This window comes from Aegilops tauschii, chromosome 1 (genome assembly GCF_002575655.3).
Source record: "Aegilops tauschii subsp. strangulata cultivar AL8/78 chromosome 1, Aet v6.0, whole genome shotgun sequence".
In the NCBI taxonomy this organism is placed as follows: Eukaryota; Viridiplantae; Streptophyta; class Magnoliopsida; order Poales; family Poaceae; genus Aegilops; species Aegilops tauschii.
Genome location: NC_053035.3, coordinates 65,317,407 through 65,338,614, shown reverse-complemented (window position 1 = coordinate 65,338,614; position 21,208 = coordinate 65,317,407). Strand labels below are relative to the sequence as shown.

The window sequence follows — 21,208 nt, the reverse complement described above, 5'->3', positions numbered from 1 at the left end:
TGCAGCTGTGTTTGCTGCGTTTTAACTATTTTTAATCTTTTTTGTTTTTTTCGTTTTTTCTTTGTTCATGGGTTTCTTCAGTTTTCCCCTTTTTTCTCCTAGTTTTCCGTTCTATTCCCAATTTTTACTGGTTTTCTTATGTTCTTTCTTTTTTATCTAGTTATCAATGTTGTTCTACCATTTTATTTTTTTCTTTATCAAATTCTTTTCTCCGGTTTTCTTTGTTGGTTTTAAATGTTTTCTTTGTTTTTCTTTGTTTCTTTCTCGGGTTTCTCACATTTGCATTGGTTTTCTTCAGTTTTCTTTCTTTCTTGGGTTTCTTTTATTTATTTATTTGTTTTTATTGGATTCCTTTGTTTTTCTTTGTTTAGTTTCATTGGTTTCATTTTGTTGAGCACATGTAAACTTTTTCAGTACACATTGTCCATTTTTCGTATACATCAGAAACATATTATATATACACACTTTTCGTATACATTAGAAACATATTATACTAGTAAGATACGCGTGCATTACAAGCATGAGATTTGGTAACCAAATTATGAATAAATAACACAGTACAATATGTAAGCTTTGAGTCATATATGCATGATGTAGATATTTGTTTAATTCTTATAGTTGATCCCATCCAAAATCAATTAGTTTTATAAAAAAATCTATTTTTAAAATTCATGGAATTGTGCATTGTAAAGATAAAAACAAAAAGTGACAATTCATTTAAAAAAAGGTTTGGACAAATAAGATATGGAAGATTATAGAGAACAAAGGAGAAGTGCTTGTGTGTTTGAGGTTTGTGCATTATGCTTAAGTTTAACCATGCAGTCTTCTAGATTATACATGCATGTGGCAGAACCTGATGGAAGGTAGATGATATCCAACGGCCAGTAGTGCTCGGATTTGTCATCTCTGTACCGTCGGATTGGCTTCATCCAACGACCAACTTTCAAAGTTATTCGCACACTACATAGGTGTATAGATATGCACATTTAAGAAAACCATTAACATTTTCTAAAAACTATTTTCCATACACATTGTACATTTTTGATAGTACATTTTTATATATGCATTCTTAGTTAAATAAAATGTTCGTTTACCCCTAAAAAAGGCGAGACACAGGCGAGCCCGGAAGCCGGCTTGACCGGAGGCAGTCGCTCCGTCGTTGGACCAGGCCTGAATCCAAACGGGCCGCTATTGCTGGACCAGACCGGAGTGAGGGTGACCACGTGTTAAGTGGGAAGCCCATTTTACCCGTTTTCCGTTTGGTACAGCGGAGACTCCTCTCACTCACGCACATCTCGCCACTCCCATTCCAACAGCGCGAACACGAAGGCCGTGCCGCCCCATGCCTCGCCTCTGCTCCACCACGCCCATGGCCCGCCTCCGCCGCCGGCGCCGCTACTCCTCCTCCACCTCGTCGCCTTCACGCCGTTGGGACCCCCGAGCCGCCTTTGCCGCGGCCACGGAGCGCATCCGCGCCGGGACGCTCAGGCCTGAAGACGCACACCACCTGTTCGACGAATTGCTACTGCAGGCCAACCCCGTCCCCGAGCGCTCCCTCAGCGACTTCCTTGCCGCGCTCGCCCGTGCTCCGTCCTCCGCTGCTCTCAGAGATGGACCCTCCCTTGCTCTCGGCCTCTTCAACCGCGTCTGCCGAGAAGAAGCAGGGCCGCAGGTGGCGCCACCCACAACCTGCACCTACAACATACTCATGGACAGCTGCTGCCGTGCACGCCGCCCGGACCTAGGCCTTGCCTTCTTCGGCCGCTTCCTGAGTACGGGCCTCAAGGCAAACCAGATCGTCGCCACCACCCTCCTCAAGTGCCTCTGCCACGCAAGATGGACAGATGAGGCAATCAACGTGCTGCTCCATAGGATGTCTGAATTCGGATGTGTGCCTAATGTCATCTCATACTCTAGTACTTAAGAGCTTATGTGATGATAGCAGGAGCCAGCAAGCGCTCGACTTGCTCCAGATGGTGAGGAAAGAAGGAGGTGCGGCTCCCTCAGTGTGGTGGCATATAGCACAGTGATTCATGGTTTCTTTAAGGAAGGGGAAGTAAGCAAGGCATGCGATCTATTCCATGAGATGATGCAGCAAGGGATTGTGCCTAATGTGGTGACATATAGCTCGATTATTGATGCCTTTGCAAGGTCAGGGCAATGGACAAGGCAAAGCTGGTCCTTCAGCAGATGGTTGATAATGGTGTTCAACCAGATGTTGTTACTTGGAACTCATTCATGTACTCCTTTTGCAAGCATGGAAAAAGCAAAGAAGCTGCAGAATTTTTTGACTCCATGACCACCAAGGGCCTCAAACCTGATATTGTCGCGTACTCTACTCTTCTTCACGGGTATGCTACTGAAGGATGCCTAGCCGATATGATTAATCTCTTTAATACAATGGAAGACAATGGTATTGTAGCCAACTGCAATGTTTTCAACATATTAATTGATGCATATGCTAAACGTGGAATGATGCATGAAGCTATGCTCATATTTACCGAAATGCAGGAACAAAGAGTTAGTCCGGATGTGTGCACCTATGCAACTGTAATAGCTGCACTTTGCAGAATGGGCAGGCTGGCTGATGCCATGGACAAACTAAATGAGATGATTGCTATGGGATTACAACCGAACAAGGTTGTTTATCACTCTCTAATTCAGGGCTTTTGTACACATGGTGATTTGGTGAAAGCAAAGGCCTTGGTTTCTGAAATGATGAACAAAGGTATTCCTCGTCCAAACATTGTGTTCTTCAGCTCAGTAATAAACAGCCTATGCAAGGAAGGAAGGGTTACAGATGCACACGATATCTTCGACTTGGCTATAAACATTGGTGAGAGGCCTGACGTTATTACATTTTATTCACTGATTGACGGATATTGTTTAGCCGGGAAGATGGATAAAGCATTCGGAGTACTTGATGCCATGGTATCAGCTGGCATTGAGCCCAATGTTGTCACATACAATACACTTGTTGATGGCTATTCTAGAAATGGAAGGATTGATGATGGGTTGACCCTATTCAGAGAAATGACGCGTAACAAAATTAAACCTACAACTGCTACATATGGCGCCATACTTCATGGATTGTTTCGTGCTGGCAGAACTTCTTCTGCGAAGAAAATGTTCAATGAGATGATTGAAAGTGGAACAACAGTGGACATTCCCATATATGCTATAATTCTTGGAGGACTTTGTAGAAACAATTGCGTTGATGAAGCAATCATCTTGTTCGTGAAATTAGGTGCAATGAATGTGAAGTTGGATGTTGGAATATTCAATACCATGATTAATGCAGTGTACACGGTTAAGGGAAGAGAAGAAGCTAAGGATTTGTTTGCTGCAATATCAGCCAATTGGTTGGTACCTAATGCTTCTTCTTACGGTGTTATGATAACAAATCTTCTAAGAGAAGGATTAGTGGAAGAAGCTGACAATATGTTTTCATCAATGGACAAGAGTGGTTGTGCTCCTAGCTCTCGTCTGTTAAATATTATCAGAATGTTATTGGAAAAAGGTGAGATATCTAAGGCTGGAAATTATATGTCTAAAGTTGATGGAAAGAATATCTCACTTGAAGCTTCAACTACTTCACTGATGCTTTCTCTCTTTTCAAGGGAAGGCAAATATCGGGAGCAAATAAAATTGCTCCCTGCCAAGTATCAATTTTTTGATGGATCCAGCCATAGTTGAGTAGTTAATACATTGTATATGAGCAGAACTCCTCAAAAGGTACAGTTTCAGCCGAGAAGGCAGATGACGTAATGAGGATCCTTTTTCTGTATGAAGATTCCTCTTCTTTTTTGAGAGGACTGTATGAGGATGGTTTGGGGCCACAATGATCTGCTGTAATATTGATACTGTGATCAATAGAGCCACAACAGAGAACCTAGGAATTGGTAAAGAAGATTGGAATGATAGATACCTGTGGTTGCTGGTCTACTTTGAAAATCAAAGGCTAACACTTTTGAGTATTTTAAGGAAAATATGTGTAAGAGAATAAGTAGATGGAAGTAGAAAAGTCTCTCTAAAGCAGGAAAGAAAATCTTGGTGAAAGCGGTGGCGCAAGCAATGTCTGACTTACACCATGCCATGTTTTTTATCTAATAAAAAGCTTTTGTGATCAGCTTAGCACTAAGATAGAAACGTACTGGGGGTGCCAGCAAGAGCATGAGCATTAAATTCTTTGGCTTAGTTGGCGAAAAATGTCAAGGCCAAAAGAAATGTGGATGCCTTGGCTTCTGTCTCTCCAGCTCTTCAACATTACCATGCTAGCTAGACAAGGATGGCGGTTACTGCAGGCAACAGAGTTTCCTATGGGTGTTCCTTTCCAAAACACACATGTTCTACATGGAGGCTCAACCTAGGGTATATGTCGTACAGCTGGCTAAGTATTCTGAAAGGTTTAAAGCTTCTCAAGACCGGCATTAGTTGGACGGTTGGAGATGGACAAGAAACAATATATTGTGTTGAAAATCGAATTTTGCATGCATTGGATCCTTCTAAACTTTCAGAATATATATATGAAGGGTATATCATGGACGCAAGTTACATACAGTTTTCTTATGCAAGAACATATGCAGAAATTACAGACGTGGAGCTCATCTCAAACGTATGCACCACAAGTTGTACTTGATTTCCATTCACTGAAATCAAAGAGGCCAGCTTCTGAACTAAAGCATAAAGTGGCAACGAGGAGTTGGTTGCTGATCAACCCCAGCCTGGCACCACCTTACAGGATGCCTCCTTGACTCCAATCCCTGCTACATTTGTGTCTCTTCTTTTTGTCTGCAAGATTGCCTGGAGCTTCATACTATGGCCAGTTTAGAAGTTCACAGGTGAGGATGCACAATATCTAATATTGCAAGTGAGATTTATTTGCCAGCTTCCAAATAGGTCATGACATCCTGCTATACCACTCAGAGAAAGAATTTATTCCCAGATTAAAGGCAGAGTCAATTACCTCCAGATAAACCTAGCAAGGCGCAGGAGAAGAATTGGTCTCCCAGATATTTCTGGCATAAGCACAAGGAATAGAACCTTTTCCTGCTCACCTGCTTCATCTGGATCAAGACATTCTCTGAATAAGCTTATCTATGATGGCAATCAACAGGAAGATCTGCTCAACAATCCTCCTGATGACACTCTTCTCTCCACACTGAAGAAATTAAGTCGATATGTGGTGGTAAGATGCTGGAGTCTAGCTGAATTCGCACTGCATTGCTAGATTTTTGTTCCTTCTTGCCTGTCTTTAGTTAATCTATCATATGTTCACTAAATGCCACTCCTCTGCAGACTAAACCTCACCAAGGTCGATGTAGATTGGCACAGGATGCTTAAGCTGAATGAGCTCAACTCCTTGTTGGTGCCCTCCGTGACTACCCTGCACTTGAATTTCAGAGGAAAAGCATGTCAGAGAGACAAGACTTATCGTTGATTAAATGTTGTGACCACTAGCTGTCAGGTAATATGTTGTTTATCCTTTCTGTTTTGATTTGGCTAGGTGGATGCATGTGCCCTCCTATGATTTAAAAGAAGGAAGGTGCATGGTCTATATAGATTGGAGCCCTTACCTTTAAAGGAAAATTAGGCGTCAGTGCAGATTTTTGGTAGACACTCAATAAGCATAAAAATTGCAACCACAGCTAGCTGAAACTCTCCAGCGCTTCTAGGTCCATGAGCTTGATGATTAGTTGTTTGACTCTTTTCATCGGCATCCAAGAAGTGCATGTAGTTCTCTCTTCCAACAAACTTACATCTGGGCCCCATTCACATGTAACCGGAGTGGTCGTAATCAGAGAATTGATTTTGATTTCACATTGCCTAAGTGACTTCAACCTCCGAATATTCACTCTCAAGAAAAGTTCTTGATTGTGACCAGCGTCAACGGACCAGGACTATACAATGAACAACACCTATTACTAAGATCAATAATATAATGTTGTGCCTCGGTAGTATGGAGATGGCATACAAACTGGCGGAATTTCTTTTCCTGGATCATCCTTCTACTGGCTCAAGAACACACAATGTTTTCTATTTCTAATTATTGACTAGATGACTGAAAGAATATTACAAGGTTGACCAAAAGAATTGCTCCTTTCATACTTGCTGATGATTATTAATTTTCGCCAATAGGCAGTAAAGTGTGCCATTGAGTAGCTCCTTTCATCCTTGATGATGATTATTAATTTTGCCCAATTGGAACTAAGGTGTGCCATTGGGTAGACAGAGGAGGGAAGGGCATGAGACAAATAAAACATAATTAGGAACTGCAAGAAAATTCCGCACTTTTTTACATGCACTTATCATATTAGATTTGGTGGATGGTTATTAAACTGTGTTCTTTCCGTAAAAGTAAGTAATTAGTGTCCCAACATAACTTGTGCCTTTACTGGGAGTGTAGATGAACAAACATTCATCATTGCAGCTGGATTATCTCCATTTATACCCTTGCCTGTCAATTTTGATCAGAAACCTGGACTCTGTTGTTGCATGCTTACTTTTAATACTGGTTATTACTTTGCCTATTTGCCTCCCTAATTGTGCAGTGGAGTCGTTAGCATTAACCTTTATGTTATCTGGTACCATCATCTTTGTAACAGTGATTTATAACAGCAGGTTGTTATGTTGTACTAAACGCATCATCTGTGTAACAGTAATTTAAGATGGACTGGATGTTATGTGGTACTAAACACGTCATCTGTCCATTTCAGGTATTTTGGAGGCTCACTTCTAACGGAGGAAGCAGAGAGAAGTTTTCCGTACATTATGTTAATTAAGTTTCGTTGAATCATAATAGAGCTTCCGTATAACGTAGAAGCACCTTAACTAGTCCTGAAACTTAGGAGTGATTTACAAGCTTTGGCTGTTGAAATAAACTTCTCTGTGGAATTTTATGGAAGGCGAGATGTGGTCGGCCAGTCGTGTGGAATATGTTGTCAAATTATTGTTACTTTTTTCGTGAAAGGCGAGATGTGGTCGGCCAATCATGTAGAATATGTTGCCAAACTATTGTTCCTTTTTTTCTTTTCCCTTCTGGAGTGGTAGTTAACAATAATTAAGGCACCTTCCCACTACATTTATCTGGTGATAGACCAAATGTGACGAGACGGGGGAGATAAGGCGGAATAAAGCAGTGTAAGATGGGGTACTACTATAGTAAAAAGAACTATGTTGATGGCGAGTTGTTTGGAAATAGTGAAGGTACTGATGCTCCATATTTGGAAAAGTGAACATAGAACAATTGTGTTGATTCCACAAGAATAATACAATCTTATTTTGCTCCTTTTCAGATTATTGTGCCCCAATGCCTATTGATCGATCACGCATGGCAGTCTTGGCGCCACCATCCATGTGGGGGATCGATTGAGCATGCACTGGAGCGCCTTAGCGGTCCCGGCCGACGAGCGAGAGGAGGAAGGTTCGGTAGTTCCCTGACGTCTCGGAGTGGATAGCTTCAGCCAGCGACCCCTTGTACTTGTTGTGGTACTCTGCCTTGATGTACTTCATGTCGACCTCGGTCCTCGTCACCGCCACCCTTATGAGCGCCGCGTTGCTGGTGCCCAGGCCTTTCATCGCCTTGTGCAGGACCTTGGCAAAGTACTTTGCCGGAGTGTCGGCGCACCTGAGGATGGTCAGCAGCCCGAATTGGAAGTTCCCTGTCGTCTCACTCTTCAGGGTCTGCAAATTCGGTGAGCATCAATACCTTTATTTATTTATTTTCTGGGCCTGATTTGCACATGGAAGGAAGATGAGAGGAGTTTCAAGAAAGTTGGAGACCAACATCACCTTCTCCAGGGACCGGGCGTACATGTGCTGGTAAGCGTTGGCGATGGACACCAGGTGTGCCCTGCTGCTTTCGGTGAAGATGCGGATGAAGGCCCGCTCATCGGTGCCCACCCTCTTCTCGCCGGCCCTATACAGCTCCCTCGCGTCGTTTGTCACCGCCGAAGGATCAACTTCCGGGCCTTCGTTGCGTGGGACTCCCAGGTACGCAAGCAAAATCTGCATTGATCCACACACGAAAAAAGTAGACAATAATGATGATAGATTCAAACACAGAACAGATCAAGAAAAGGCACGTATGTGATGATGGAAACAAGAAGCAAAATTAACCTTCTGATGATCTCCATAGGTGCGTTCGGTGATGTCATGCTCGAGGTAGCAACCGAACCTCGCACGGTAGGTTTGCTTCATGATCTGCAGCTGCGACGGCGTCCTGGAGCAGATAACCTCGGTGGCGGTTCTCAGGTCGGTGATGTCGCCGTTGAGAGCTTGGTTCAGTATGGTCGCATCACGCCCAGCAGGGTCGAGGACCCAAAGCAGCATAGCATTCTGCTACCACAGCCAAGCAGGTTCGTTTCGGGAGCAGTACTCCACTCCGTTTTTGGACAGAATATCCCTAGCTAGGATGTGTAAATATGAAAAAATGTAGTTCATTTTGCATGCCTTGTGGTTTCCACTCAGCTCGGTTGCTAGGCGATGGTAGAGATCCTGATGGTACATGGCTTTGTACTCGTGCAGGATGAGCGCGCGCTGCGCCGAGTCGCGGTGAGCAAGTATGTTGGTCACCGTCGTGCTGTCGCAGCCGAAACCTGCACAATACAAGACCACCACCGGCCGTTACACTGACAACATCGATTGTTGCTAGACAGGATGGAAGGAATAGTTCATCGTTCGTTGCATCTGTGTACCTTTGAAGGCCTTGTGGAGAGCGACGGCGTCATCGCGCGGGGGCGTGAGCACCGGAGGCACGCTCAGGCTCGCCATCGCTCGCCTGCGTGCCTGGACGATGGTTTCCTTTCTGTGAGAGTGAGACTGGTGCTGCGTACGGGGGGAGCTTTTTAAAGAGGGAGACGCGAAGCTTTCCCCGTAGACGCTAGATTCGATTTCTCTTTGAAAATTACAAGGATGAGAGGCACAACCCGCTCATTCTTTGATTCAGAATATTTTGAAACAGCACTACTACCTCCGTCTGCGTTTATTAGTTTCCATTGTATTTTGGGTTAAACTTTCACCACATATTTGACTACAAATGTTAAGGGCACCTTTGATTCAAAGGTTTTTCATAGGAATTTTCGAGGATTATAATCATTAGCATTTTTTTCTCTATATTGGTTGTTTGATTCATATGATTGAATCCTATAGGATTTTTCCCTAAACATTTTTTACTACTTTTTATTGTATTCAAAGGTTTATTAGTTTCCATTGTATTTTGGGTTAAATTTTCACCACATATTTGACTACAAATGTTAAGGGCACCTTTGATTCAAAGGTCTTTCATAGGAATTTTGGAGGATTATAATCATTAGCATATTTTTTCTATATTGGTTGTTTGATTCATATGATTGAATCCTATAGGATTTTTCCCTAAACATTTTTATACTACTTTTTATTGTATTTCTAGCATCCACTCAAACTTCTTTGAAAGAATCATTTGGCTTTCCTTGATGCAATCAAAAAACTCAGGATTGCGATAAGTGTGACATTTCAATCCTATGTTTTTTCTATTCCCGCGTTTCTAGAATCCCGCGAAACAAAGAGGCTCTATGTGTCACCAAAATTTATATTGTTGAATTTTTATTTAAATGTAATTTCTAATGATATTATTTTTCTATATATAACTTATATTTTACCAGTTGCCTAAAATACAGGGAGGGGGCTAGTAAACCCAGACGAAGTAGTATATGGTTATTTTCCTTCAGATCAATGCCAATGTTATGCCTCGGCAGCAACCTATATAAAGGAAGGACTCCACTGCAAATTTGACATCAGATTTTTTATCATAGCAAATCAAACATTTTTTTATGGCAAATTATGTTCTCCAAGGATGACAAGTTTAGTTGAAGAGCGTGGCAAATCAGTCTTATTTTTGTTTTTATCGGAAAATTGCCATGCTTGCAAATTAAAATTATCATCATCGCGCCAATATAAATTGCGATGCCTAAAAATCTGACAGTGTTTCCGTAGAAAACATTTATGTGTTGTTCGTACTGATACTGCACATTCTCTTCTCAGGAGGATTTTAACGAGATGGGATCTATGACAACAAGTTTGTGATACCTTCTCTGTCAAAAAAAAAGTATTGTGATACCTTCTCTTACTTTCATTTGAAAACACCTCATGATGAAGATTGCGTTGAGAGCCCTCCATTGAGACACTAGACTCCTAAAAACCCTTTCTTTAGGACAAAACTAGTTTGATGAAGATTCTGGCAACCTTGCTAATGACTGAAACCCGCAAGATGGAAATTAATGTTACCTCCATTTCTTAGTTACTTGTAACGTAAATTATCGGATGAGAAATGGGTCTACTCAAACCCTATGCAATTTTAGGATCAAAAAAGGAATTTTGGAACTGATCGGACGGCCATAATCCAAGGGAACCCAACATCTTTCTAAACCTACGTGGAAATGGGGTTTGATGCAGAGTATCTCATATATAGCTTCCATTGGCACAATTTGAGCTACACTCTAGCACTGACGATAGCTCCGCCCACTCGCTCCACTGCAAGTACGCCGTCCCGCCCCTTCTTTGCCACCTCCGAAGGACATCCACGACCACCGTTGGGTGCTCGTGCCCTCGCTAGCACCGGGGCGGTCAAGCCCGAGTCGGAGGCCCGGGCAGCACAACGCGAGCGACGACGGGTGAGGGAGAGGGTGGCGGGGGCAAGGCGTTGGGAGGTGTAGGGAAAGCGCGCGTCGGTGGACCCTGAGGACAAGTTCACCGTGTCGTTCCTCCGCCACTCCCTGACGACGACGGAGATGGATGCGCGACGGCTCAGGCGGAAGAATGCCAAAGTGCTCGGGCTGGCCATCGAGCTGTCAGAGCGCGAGGCAACAATGTAGGTGGCGGCGAAGGCGAAGGCGCAGCGGCACGCTGAGGAGTAGGAGCGCTCGCTCTAAAGTCTGGCCGGGCAGATCTAGTCGGAAGACGCCTCGAACGTTAGTGACAGATCAAGTTCTGATGACAACGACCCTCCGGCGGCCGACACCTACACCGAGGGCCAAAGCAGCACCGCCAACTGCAATGGAAGGGGCCGGCGAGGAAGTACTGTTCGGCCATGCAAACTGCTTATTTTAGTTGTCTGATGACCCACTTATCTATGAATTATGCCTGATTTAACTCTGTTTATTGCTAGTTCATTGATCTATATGTAGGTTAATTTTGCATGTTGCATGATTTCTATGGATATGAGGAGCTGGATATGGGGTGCACGGCTGCGGACGCAGCAAAATGAGGGATGCTCGGTCAGTGCTGAGCTCGTCCATGGGCATTTAAGGGACCAGATCTGGGGTATGCGGCTGTGGATGCTCTAATAGCTAATACAGAGATGCACACGACAACGAAGAGTTTTGAACAATCAAGCTTAGTCCCACGGCAGCTACAACCCACATAATTGGAAAGGCTAAAGACATGTACAGTGATTGATAAAACAATCTTATCTTAAATCTTGCATGTAATTTAAAGATGACTATAAAAGCATGTCTACAATGGATTATCTTTTAGCCTTATCTACAATAAGTAGTTAATCCTAAAAGCATGGTATGACATATTATGCTAAGAGATCATCTCTTAAATAAGAGAGGACAAGCCTTTTCTTATGAATTCTCCCACCTCCATCTCATCATTTGTCCTATATGACATTTCTAAGATAGCACTATTATAACATGCCTCATAGCTACGGAGATGACAGAATATTCCGTTTGGTCCAAGACACATGGCATGGTAAAAGGAAACAATGATTAGGACATGGCAAGAAATTCTGTTTGGTCCAAGACTATTCACGTGGCGTGAAAAAAAAGGATCACCATAAGTAATGTAAATAATGCACCAATATTTCACCTTGCGAGACTCTTTTAAAATTTGCAAATGGACCATTAACATAATCAAATGCTGCATATTCCAATAAAAAATGCATGTTCTCTATGATTTATTATTAAGTTCACAACAAAAAATAATTAGTGGTCACCGTAAGTAATGTAAATAATGCACCCATAGAGTTCACCTTGTGAGCCTTTTTTAATATTTGAAATAAATGTAGGACTAAATTAACCTAATCAAATGCTACATGTTCCAACAAAAAAGGCATGTGAGCAATGATTTATTATCAAGTAGAAAAATAATTTTCCAACAACAATAAGTTTTTAATTCTATTCTGCTAGAAATATATTCTATCCATTGATCTAACATATAATTCTGTACCTTTTTAATATCACATAAATTAACAACTGTGGCCTCAACAACGTGCAACCCAAAATGTTTTCTGCCCATCAATGTAGTATATTTATTACATTTATAATTTCTTATTGATTTGACATCAAATAAAACTATAACAGGTTGCCTCCCAGAAAAAAATCGAAACATCTAGCCATATATCTGGTGGATCCTCTTCTAGTTACAAAATATGACCGATATTGAAGGAAATATGCCCTAGAGGCAATAATAAAGTTGTTACTTATATTTTCTTATATCATGATAAATGTTTATTATTCATGCTAGAATTGTATTAACCGGAAACTTAGTACATGTGTGAATACATAGACAAAACAGAGTGTCCCTAGTATGCCTCTACTTGACTAGCTCGTTAATCAAAGATGGTTATGTTTCCTGACCATAGACATGTGTTGTGATTTGATGAACGGGATCACATCATTAGAGAATGATGTGATGGACAAGACCCATCCGTTAGCTTAGCATAATTATCGTTTAGTTTTATTGCTATTGCTTTCATCATGACTTATACATGTTCCTGTGACTATGAGATTATGCAACTCCCGAATACCAGAGGAACACCTTGTGTGCTATCAAACGTCACAACGTAACTGGGTGATTATAAAGATGCTCTACAGACGTCTCCAAAGGTGTTTGTTGGGTTGGCATAGATCGAGATTAGGATTTGTCACTCCGTGTATCGGAGAGGTATCTCTGGGCCCTCTCGGTAATGCACATCACTATAAGCCTTGCAAGCAATGTGACTAATGAGTTAGTCACGGGATGATGCATTACGGAACGAGTAAAGAGACTTGCCGGTAACGAGATTGAACTAGGTATGATGATACCATGATCGAATCTCGGGCAAGTAACATACCGACGACAAAGGGAACAACGTATGTTGTTATGCGGTTTGAAAGATAAAGATCTTCGTAGAATATGTAGGAGCCAATATGAGCATCCAGGTTCCGCTATTGGTTATTGACCGGAGATGTGTCTCGGTCATGTCTACATAGTTCTCGAACCCGTAGGGTCCGCATGCTTAACGTTTGATGACGATTTGTATTACGAGTTATGTGATTTGATGACCGAAGTTTGTTCGGAGTTCCGGATGAGATCACGGACATGACGAGGAGTCTCGAAATGGTCGAGAGGTAAAGATCGATATATTGGAAGGTTATATTCGGACACCGGAATGGTTTCGAAGTTTTTCGGGTATTTTCCGGAGTACCGGGAGGTTACCGGACCCCCCCCCCCCCCCCGGGGAAAGATATGGGCCTTATGGGCCATAGGAGGGAGGAGGCCTAATTCGACTTGGGGAGGGGGCGCCACCCCCTTTCCTTCTCCTACTCCCTCTCCTTCCCTTTTCCCCCTCCGGTAGAAGGAAAAAAAGGGTGGGGTCGAATCCTACTAGGACTGGAGTCCTAGTAGGACTCCCCTCTTCTTGGCGCGCCCCTGGTGGCCAGCCTCCTCCCCTCCTCCTTTATATACGGGGGCAGGGGGCACCCCAGAGCACAAGAGACAATCTCTTAGCCGTGTGCGTTGCCCCCTCCACAGTTTACCACCTCGGTCATATCGTCGTAGTGCTTAGGCGAAGCCCTGCGCCGGTAACTTCATCGTCACCGTCGCCACACTATTGTGCTGACGGAACTCTCTCTCGTCCTCAGCTGGATCAAGAGCTCGAGGGACGTCATTGTGTTGAACGTGTGCTGAACACGGAGGTGCCGTACGTTCGGTGCTTGGATCGGTTGGATCGCGAAGACGTTCGACTACATCAACCGCGTTACTAAACGCTTCCGCTTTCGGTCTACGAGGGTACGTGGACACACTCTCCCCACTTGTTGCTATGCTTCTCCTAGATAGATCTTGCGTGGTCGTAGGATTTTTTTTTGAAATACTACGTTCCCCAACAGTGGCATCCGAGCCAGGTCTATGTGTAGATGTTACATGCACGAGTAGAACACAAAGAATTGTTGGCGATAATAGTCATACTGCTTACTAGCATGTCATACTTTGATTCGGCGGTATTGTTGGATGAAGCGGCCCAGACCGATATTACATGACCACGTTCATGAGACTGGTTCTACCGCCGTGCTTCGCACACAGGTGGCTAGTGGGTGTCTGTTTCTCCAACTTTAGTTGAATCGAGTGTGACTACGCCCGGTCCTTGTTGAAGGTTAAAACAACACACTTGACAAAAATTCGTTGTGGTTTTGATGCGTAGGTAAGAACGGTTCTTGCTAGAAGCCCGTAGCAGCCACGTAAAACTTGCAACAACAAAGTAGAGGACGTCTAACTTGTTTTTGCAGGGCTTGCTATGATGTGATATGGTCAAGATGTGATGATATATAATTTGTTGTATGAGATGATCATGTTTTGTAACAGTTATCGGCAACTGGCAGGAGCCATATGGTTGTCGCTTTATTGTATGAAATGCAATCTCCATGTAATTGCTTTATTTTATCACTAAGTGGTAGCGATAGTCGTAGAAGCAATAGTTGGCGAGACAACAGCGATGCTTCGATGGAGATCAAGGTGTCAAGCCGGTGAAGATGGTGATCATGACGGTGCTTTGGAGATGGAGATCAAAGGCACAAGATGATGATGGCCATATCATATCACTTATTTGATTGCATGTGATGTTTATCTTTTTATGCATCTTATTTTGCTTAGTACGGCGGTAGCATTATAAGATGATTTCTCACTAAATTTCAAGGCATAAGTGTTCTCCCTGAGTATGCACCGTTGCGACAGTTCGTCCTGCCGAGACACCACGTGATGATCGAGCGTGATAAGCTCTACGTTCACATACAACGGGTGCAAGCCAGTTCTGCACACGCAGAATACTCGGGTTAAACTTGACGAGCCTAGCATATGCAGATATGGCCATGGAACACTGAGACCGAAAGGTCGAGCGTGAATCATAGAGTAGATATGATCAACATAGTTATGTTCACCATTGAAAACTACTCCATCTTAGGTGATGATCAGACATGGTTTAGTTGATATGGATCACGCGATCATTTAGATGACTAGAGGGGTGTCTATCTAAGTGGGAGTTCTTTACTAATATGTGACACGCCCATTTTGCATCATGCTTTTATATCGATATTTATTGGATTATGGGTTGTTATTTGTAACACCCCGGATGTAACTTGCCATATTTGTAACTCCGACTCTTGCCATTTCCGGCTATGTGTTATGATTTTCCCTTCGTTGTCGGGTTTTGTCTTTCGTTTTGTATTTTGTCATGTCATGCATTTTCATATCATGTCATCATGTGCTTTGCATTTGCATACGTGTTCGTCTCATGCATCCGAGCATTTTCCCCGTTGTCCGTTTTGCAATCCGGCGCTCCTATCTCCTCCGGCGCATCCCTCTTGTTTTCTTTCGTGTGCGTGTGTCAAACTTTCTCGGAATGGACCGAGGCTTGTCAAGTGGCCTTAATATACCACCCGGAGACCACCGGTCAAGTTTCGTTCCATTCGGAGGTCGTTTGGTACTCCAACGGTTAACCGGGCATCCGCAAAGTCTATTTGAGTGTCCAGCAAAAACCCCCTCTAAAACCAGCCCAAAACTCACCAAACTCTCTTCCATGCTCTAGGTCGTTCGATCACGATCGTGTGGGCGAAAACCGCACCTCATTTGGAGCCTCCTAGCTCCCTCTACCTATAAATATGTGGGCATCCCGAAAAACGAAATCGCAGTCTAAACCCTAGCGTCTTCCACCTCGCGCCGCCGGACAACGTCCGCCCGCACCGCCCGGCGAATCAGCCCGCGCCACGTGGCACCCGTCCGCCGCCGCCGCCGCGGCCCGCCCGGCCCGCAGCTGGCCCGCGCGCCCGCCGCCGCCGCCTCCCATGCCCGCGCCCGCGCCCGCCGGCTCCCTCCGCCGCCGTGCTCGCCGGCCGGCCCTGCCGCCATCGCCGCGCCGCCGCACTGCACCGCCGCCGTCGCGCCGCCCGGAGCCGTCGCCGCCGCCGGCCATCACCGTCACGGCCCTCCGGCGCCGCCCCCTCCTCCGGCCGCCGGCGCCTCGTCCTCATCTCCTTCCTTCGACACCGGCCGCCATTAACGAGCCCGAGGCCAGATCCGATCGATAGAGCACGGTACGCGTTGACTTCTCCCGTATCCCTTTTTTTCTGTCTGGAATTTTTCTCAGCATCTTGCCATGTTCATAGCTCCATAATTTCGTGCATGTAGCTCCGATTTGCGCGTGTAATATGTCAAATTGTTCGCCTCGTGATGCTCTTCATTTTGTTCAATTGCATCATGTTCATTAGAGGTCGTCTTGATGCCCAAATCTCTGTTGGAAGAGGGCTAGTTGCTGTTATTTTCTGGTTCTTATTACAACTTGGAGATTTGTCATTTTTGTATCATTTAATATGTGCATCTTATGAGCATGAGCTCTACATGTGTTTTGAAGTATGCCATGCCATCTTTCCAAGGGTGTATGTCATGTATTTTGGTGATCTCTGTGGTGACTAGCACAAGCATGCAAAGTAGGCTCCGTAATATTTCTGATTTCAGGGACTTAGTGATTTCTCTAAGTCCTTGTCTGCTGTTATTTTGTTGCCATGTAAACTTGATGCTACAGAGGGATCCATGCATATTTTGGAGATGTTCAGTAAGGATGTTTTGTAGCTATAGTTGTAATTGAACCATTCCTGCAGTTGTGTGCAATTATGGAGTGCCATAGCATGACTCAATCTTACTCTACTTTTGCTATAAAATATTTCTGGCAGATTCTTAACATGATATGCAATTTTGCCAAACTTATTGTAGTTGATCCATACATGCTATGTAATTTTTCTTGCCGTGGTTAGCTTCATAAACATGCCATCTTGCTGTAGATGTGCTTGGTTTGTCATGTATTGCTCTGTAGTGAGTGCATCAAGCTCGCAAAGAGGCCTTCATATTATAATTTCTGCCATGCTCTGTTTTCTGCCAAGTCTGAATACCTGATAACGAAACTTGCTATGTTTACATGCTTGCCATCATATCTTATGGTCCTTTTTGTCTTATGGTCAGTAAGGGACTTTTGTAATGTGCATTTAGTAGAACACTGCCATGACTTGTTTCGCTATGTTAAGTTCCTGTATCATGTTAGTTTTGTGCTCCGAACACTGCTATCTGATGCTGTTTACTGCCATGTCCAGTTTTTCACTAAGTCTGTGATCCTGTTATCTTTTGCATTTTTGCCATGCTTGTTTGAGCTTGATATATTGTGATCTAGCCGTAGTTCAGTGTTCATCTTTTGTCAAGAATCGCATGTAGATTACTGCCATGTGCTTTGTTGCTATGTTGGGGTGCTGTAGCATTGTTGCTTGTTGCATTTTAAGTGCTATCTTGCTGTTTATCGCAGATTCGTGTCATTCTTGTTTTGCTTGCCATTTGCAAACCGTGCATCCGTTTCCGGTGAACTTTATATCGATTTCGACCGAAATTATCTCACCTTTCCAGTGGCATACTTGGTTTGCCAAGTTACTGCCTTGTTCATCATTTCCCCTCCGGAGCACGCATATCTATCGCTTATCATATCTTGCATATCATACATGTTTTGCATCATGTTGCTTGCGCATTTCTCGTTGTTGATTGTGGTTCCGTTTGTTTGTGTTCTTGTCTTGGGTAGAGCCGGGAGACGAGTTCGTGAATGAGGAAACTGTCGAGTACGCTTACGAGGATTAAGCTTTCGACAACTCTGAGAACCTTGAAGGCAAGATGACCACCCCTCGAAATCACTTCTATCTTTGCTTTGTGTCGTGGAATTATCACGGCAGATGTCCTCGAGCTAGGACTTAGTCGTGGAGCCATCGCAACTAGGAATCTTGAAGGGGTTAATGAGGGACAAGGAACACGAGGGTTATACTGGTTCGGCCCCTTACGATGAAGGTAAAAGCCTACGTCCAGTTTGAGGTGGTATTGATTAGGGTTACGATCACCAGGGAGCTAAACTGCTATGCCCGGCTCTCGATGAGATTGTTCTTGTTCCTAAACCGCTGCCGGGTCATCCCTTTATATAGGGAGGCTGACGCCCAGCAGCCCTCAGAGTCCCGGCCGGCTCATAAGAGCGTCCGGCTCGGACTCTCAATCATACTTGCCTTGCACTACAAGTTCTACCATAATAACGATTGTAACTACGGGCCTTAAGCCATATCCGGGTCTTAAGCCCATCTCTGGCCCACCGTCTTCAAGCTTGGCTCCGGGCTTCTGGTAATGACCATTAGAGTAACCCGGCCCCTCCTGGCCGGTGACTCTAAGGTCTATATCCTCAACATTAGGCCCCAGATTGATTTGAGCCGGCTCATGTCAATCTTCAACTCTTCCGACAGAAAAAATCTCCGGCTTACCTTTCATGTGAGGCCATAACCCGGCGTGACGTCATCCTCTGGACTCCAGATAATCCGCCGTGACGTCATCTTCCATTAAGCCCGTTTTTTAACTCCACCGGATCCGCAACGGATCTTTGCTTTTACTGTCATCCCGAAAATCGAGGCGTTGTGGGGGGGAGATAACCACGTCGTGGTCTCCTTGAATCTCGCGCCCACTTATGAACCTGCCTTATAAATAGGCCGGCCCAACAGGCTCTCAGCCACTTCCTCTCCATCTTCTTCCTCGTGCCATCGCTCCTCTGCCCGAGCTCTGCTACTGCCGCCGCCGTCGTCTCGCTTCCGGTCTCCGTCAACCTTGGCCGCTGCATCACCCTGATTCGGACCAGATAAACGGCGGCGATCTCCGCTCTTTTCCAGCTCCTGTGTGTCTCTTCTGCCCTGCTAGAACAGATCTGCGGTAGGGTTCAAATAGTTCGTCCGTGTTCTTCGCCATTGTCCGCAAGCTTCGGTAATTCTCATAGTTACTGCCCTTATTTGATCTTTAGCCTTGTATAGAACAAGTGCGGCGGTTGTTTAGGACTCATTTCAAATGCCCGTAGATCTCTTTCTACTGCATAAAGGCTTCGTTCGAGTTCAAGAACATCTACTCGTCTGTTTCTAGGTCTAGAAAATTTTCATTTCACCCGACCATTTTGATCCAAAAAAGTTACTGCAATATGTGAAACCTGTTTTACCATACTTAGTAAAAACTGCAACCATTGAATCTTGGCGGCTTACCATTCCGGTTTAAAGAAACCACGCGCCATAGAATCTTCTGACTTAAAGAAAACCATGCTTCGTAGAATCCTCCGGCTTAGCTGTGATAAGGCCGTAGATAATCAATTTATTCTGAATGCCCCTGCGGCTTAAATAACCCACTGTACCTGAGTATATATCATTAGTCCCCTTCATAAGCCGCCACCTTAGTGTTGAACTGTAGATCTCCGGCTTATAATTAACCCGGACATTTTTCCTTTTTGTCATAGACCGTCAACTTTCACCATGCCTCCCAAGGCTCCCATCACTTGCAATTGGATGAGGTCCAACGTTACCAATGAGACCCTAGCAAACTTTGTTAAGTCCGGATATCTGCCTAAGAAGGAAGTCATGTCCTACCGTGCGCCTGACCCGTCAGAAGAGAGGCCACAGCCAAAGGACGGGGAAGTAGTGATTTTCGCGGATCACATGAGCCGGGGCTTCGCACCGCCCGGCTCAAAGTTTTTTAGGGACGTGCTCAACTTCTTCGACTTGCGGCCTCAAGATATAGGCCCCAACTCAGTGTCCAACATCTGCAATTTCCAAGTCTTCTGCGAGGTTTACCTTGGAGAAGAGCCTAGTCTGCTGCTCTTTAGAGAGCTTTTTTACTTAAACCGCCAGAATGAGTGCGCCAACGGACCAAGTCTGGAGTTAGGTGGCATTTCCATCCAGCGGCGTAGGGACTGTCTTTTCCCTTATGCAGAGCCGCCGAGCCACCCCAAGGACTGGAACATGACTTGGTTCTACTGCCAAGATACGTCCCCGGCTGATGAAAGTCCGCTGCCCGGCTTTCGCCCAACACGTCTGGAGCTGACTCACCCACTGTCGGATAAGCTGACCCAAGCGGAGCGCCAGCCTCTGCTTCCTACTATCAACAAAATCAAAGCCCTCCTGGGCAACGGTCTGAACGAAATCGACCTGGTCCGGGTCTGGATTTCATGGCGGGTGATCCCATTGAGCCGCCGCCCCGGCTTAATGTGTGAGTACACAGGGCGAAAGGATGACCCTCAGAGGCACAGCCGCAATGATCTTCCAGAAGACGTTGCAGAAGAGGAGACCAAGGCTCTTTTAAACGAGAGCCTGGCAGACTGCGGAAGGACCGGGTTAGCCCCCTTCTGCAAGACCAATCCAGCCCCAGCGGTAAGCCGCTGACTTTAACTTTTTATCTTCGTCTGCATATAACCTTCATCTGAACCGTTTTAAGAATTCATCATTGTATTTTTCAGGCTGATGATAAGTTCTGGCGGGTCAAATATGACCATGAGGCGGCCAAGAGAGCCAGGAAGGCGAAGAAAGCCGCCAAGAAAGCCGCCCCTCGCAAAAAGGGAAGCAGGCCTACTGCTTCGGAGCTGATGCAATTAAGCGACAGCTCCGAGTCAGAGGTAACTCCTGAGCATTTAAGTCCTTACTATATTCACTGTTTGTTGCTATCCGCCTTATCAATACTTGCTCATTGACAGGACGACACCGGCGCAAGTAACCCGGTGGTTGAAGAGGTAATGTCACTTTCCTCCAACTCGGAGCCCTTGCCACAGCTGAAAGGGTAACCCGGAAAGTAAGCTTTTCACATCCTTTAGCTCATCAAGACCCTCAATTTCTTTTGAAGCGACAGGTTCACGAAAGCCGGCGTCACACCCGGACCAACAAGGACACCGACCTCTCCGCCGGGTTACCCGACGCAACAAGGAAGCGCCGAACTGAGGTTATTTCCCACTTGTACCCTTTTCACCCGTTGGCGGGTGTTATCCGTCAGCCACTCAACTCTTCTGACTCCAATTACCAGGAGACCTCCCCCTCTTCGGGTGACTCCATGTAGTCAAATCTCCTGGCTTTCAAGACCGCGCCCGGGTAACAACAATCATCTC

The 21,208-nt window shown here is 44.8% G+C and overlaps 1 protein-coding gene and 1 pseudogene across 1 annotated transcript; one reads left to right on the top strand and one right to left on the bottom strand.

The window, feature by feature from the left end:
• The first annotated feature begins 1,283 nt into the window (after positions 1 to 1,283).
• Positions 1,284 to 9,114, top strand: LOC109785955 (uncharacterized; annotated as a pseudogene).
• Positions 7,004 to 8,819, bottom strand: LOC109785956 (annexin D5). The gene is made up of 5 exons (XM_020344541.4): positions 8,697 to 8,819; positions 8,452 to 8,597; positions 8,119 to 8,337; positions 7,792 to 8,007; positions 7,004 to 7,683 (listed from the first exon to the last, which is right to left on the bottom strand). Exons 1-5 carry the CDS (start codon positions 8,770 to 8,772, stop codon positions 7,390 to 7,392), a joined length of 951 nt encoding a protein of 316 aa, XP_020200130.1. The 5' UTR covers positions 8,773 to 8,819; the 3' UTR covers positions 7,004 to 7,389.
• Positions 9,115 to 21,208: the final 12,094 nt, after the last annotated feature.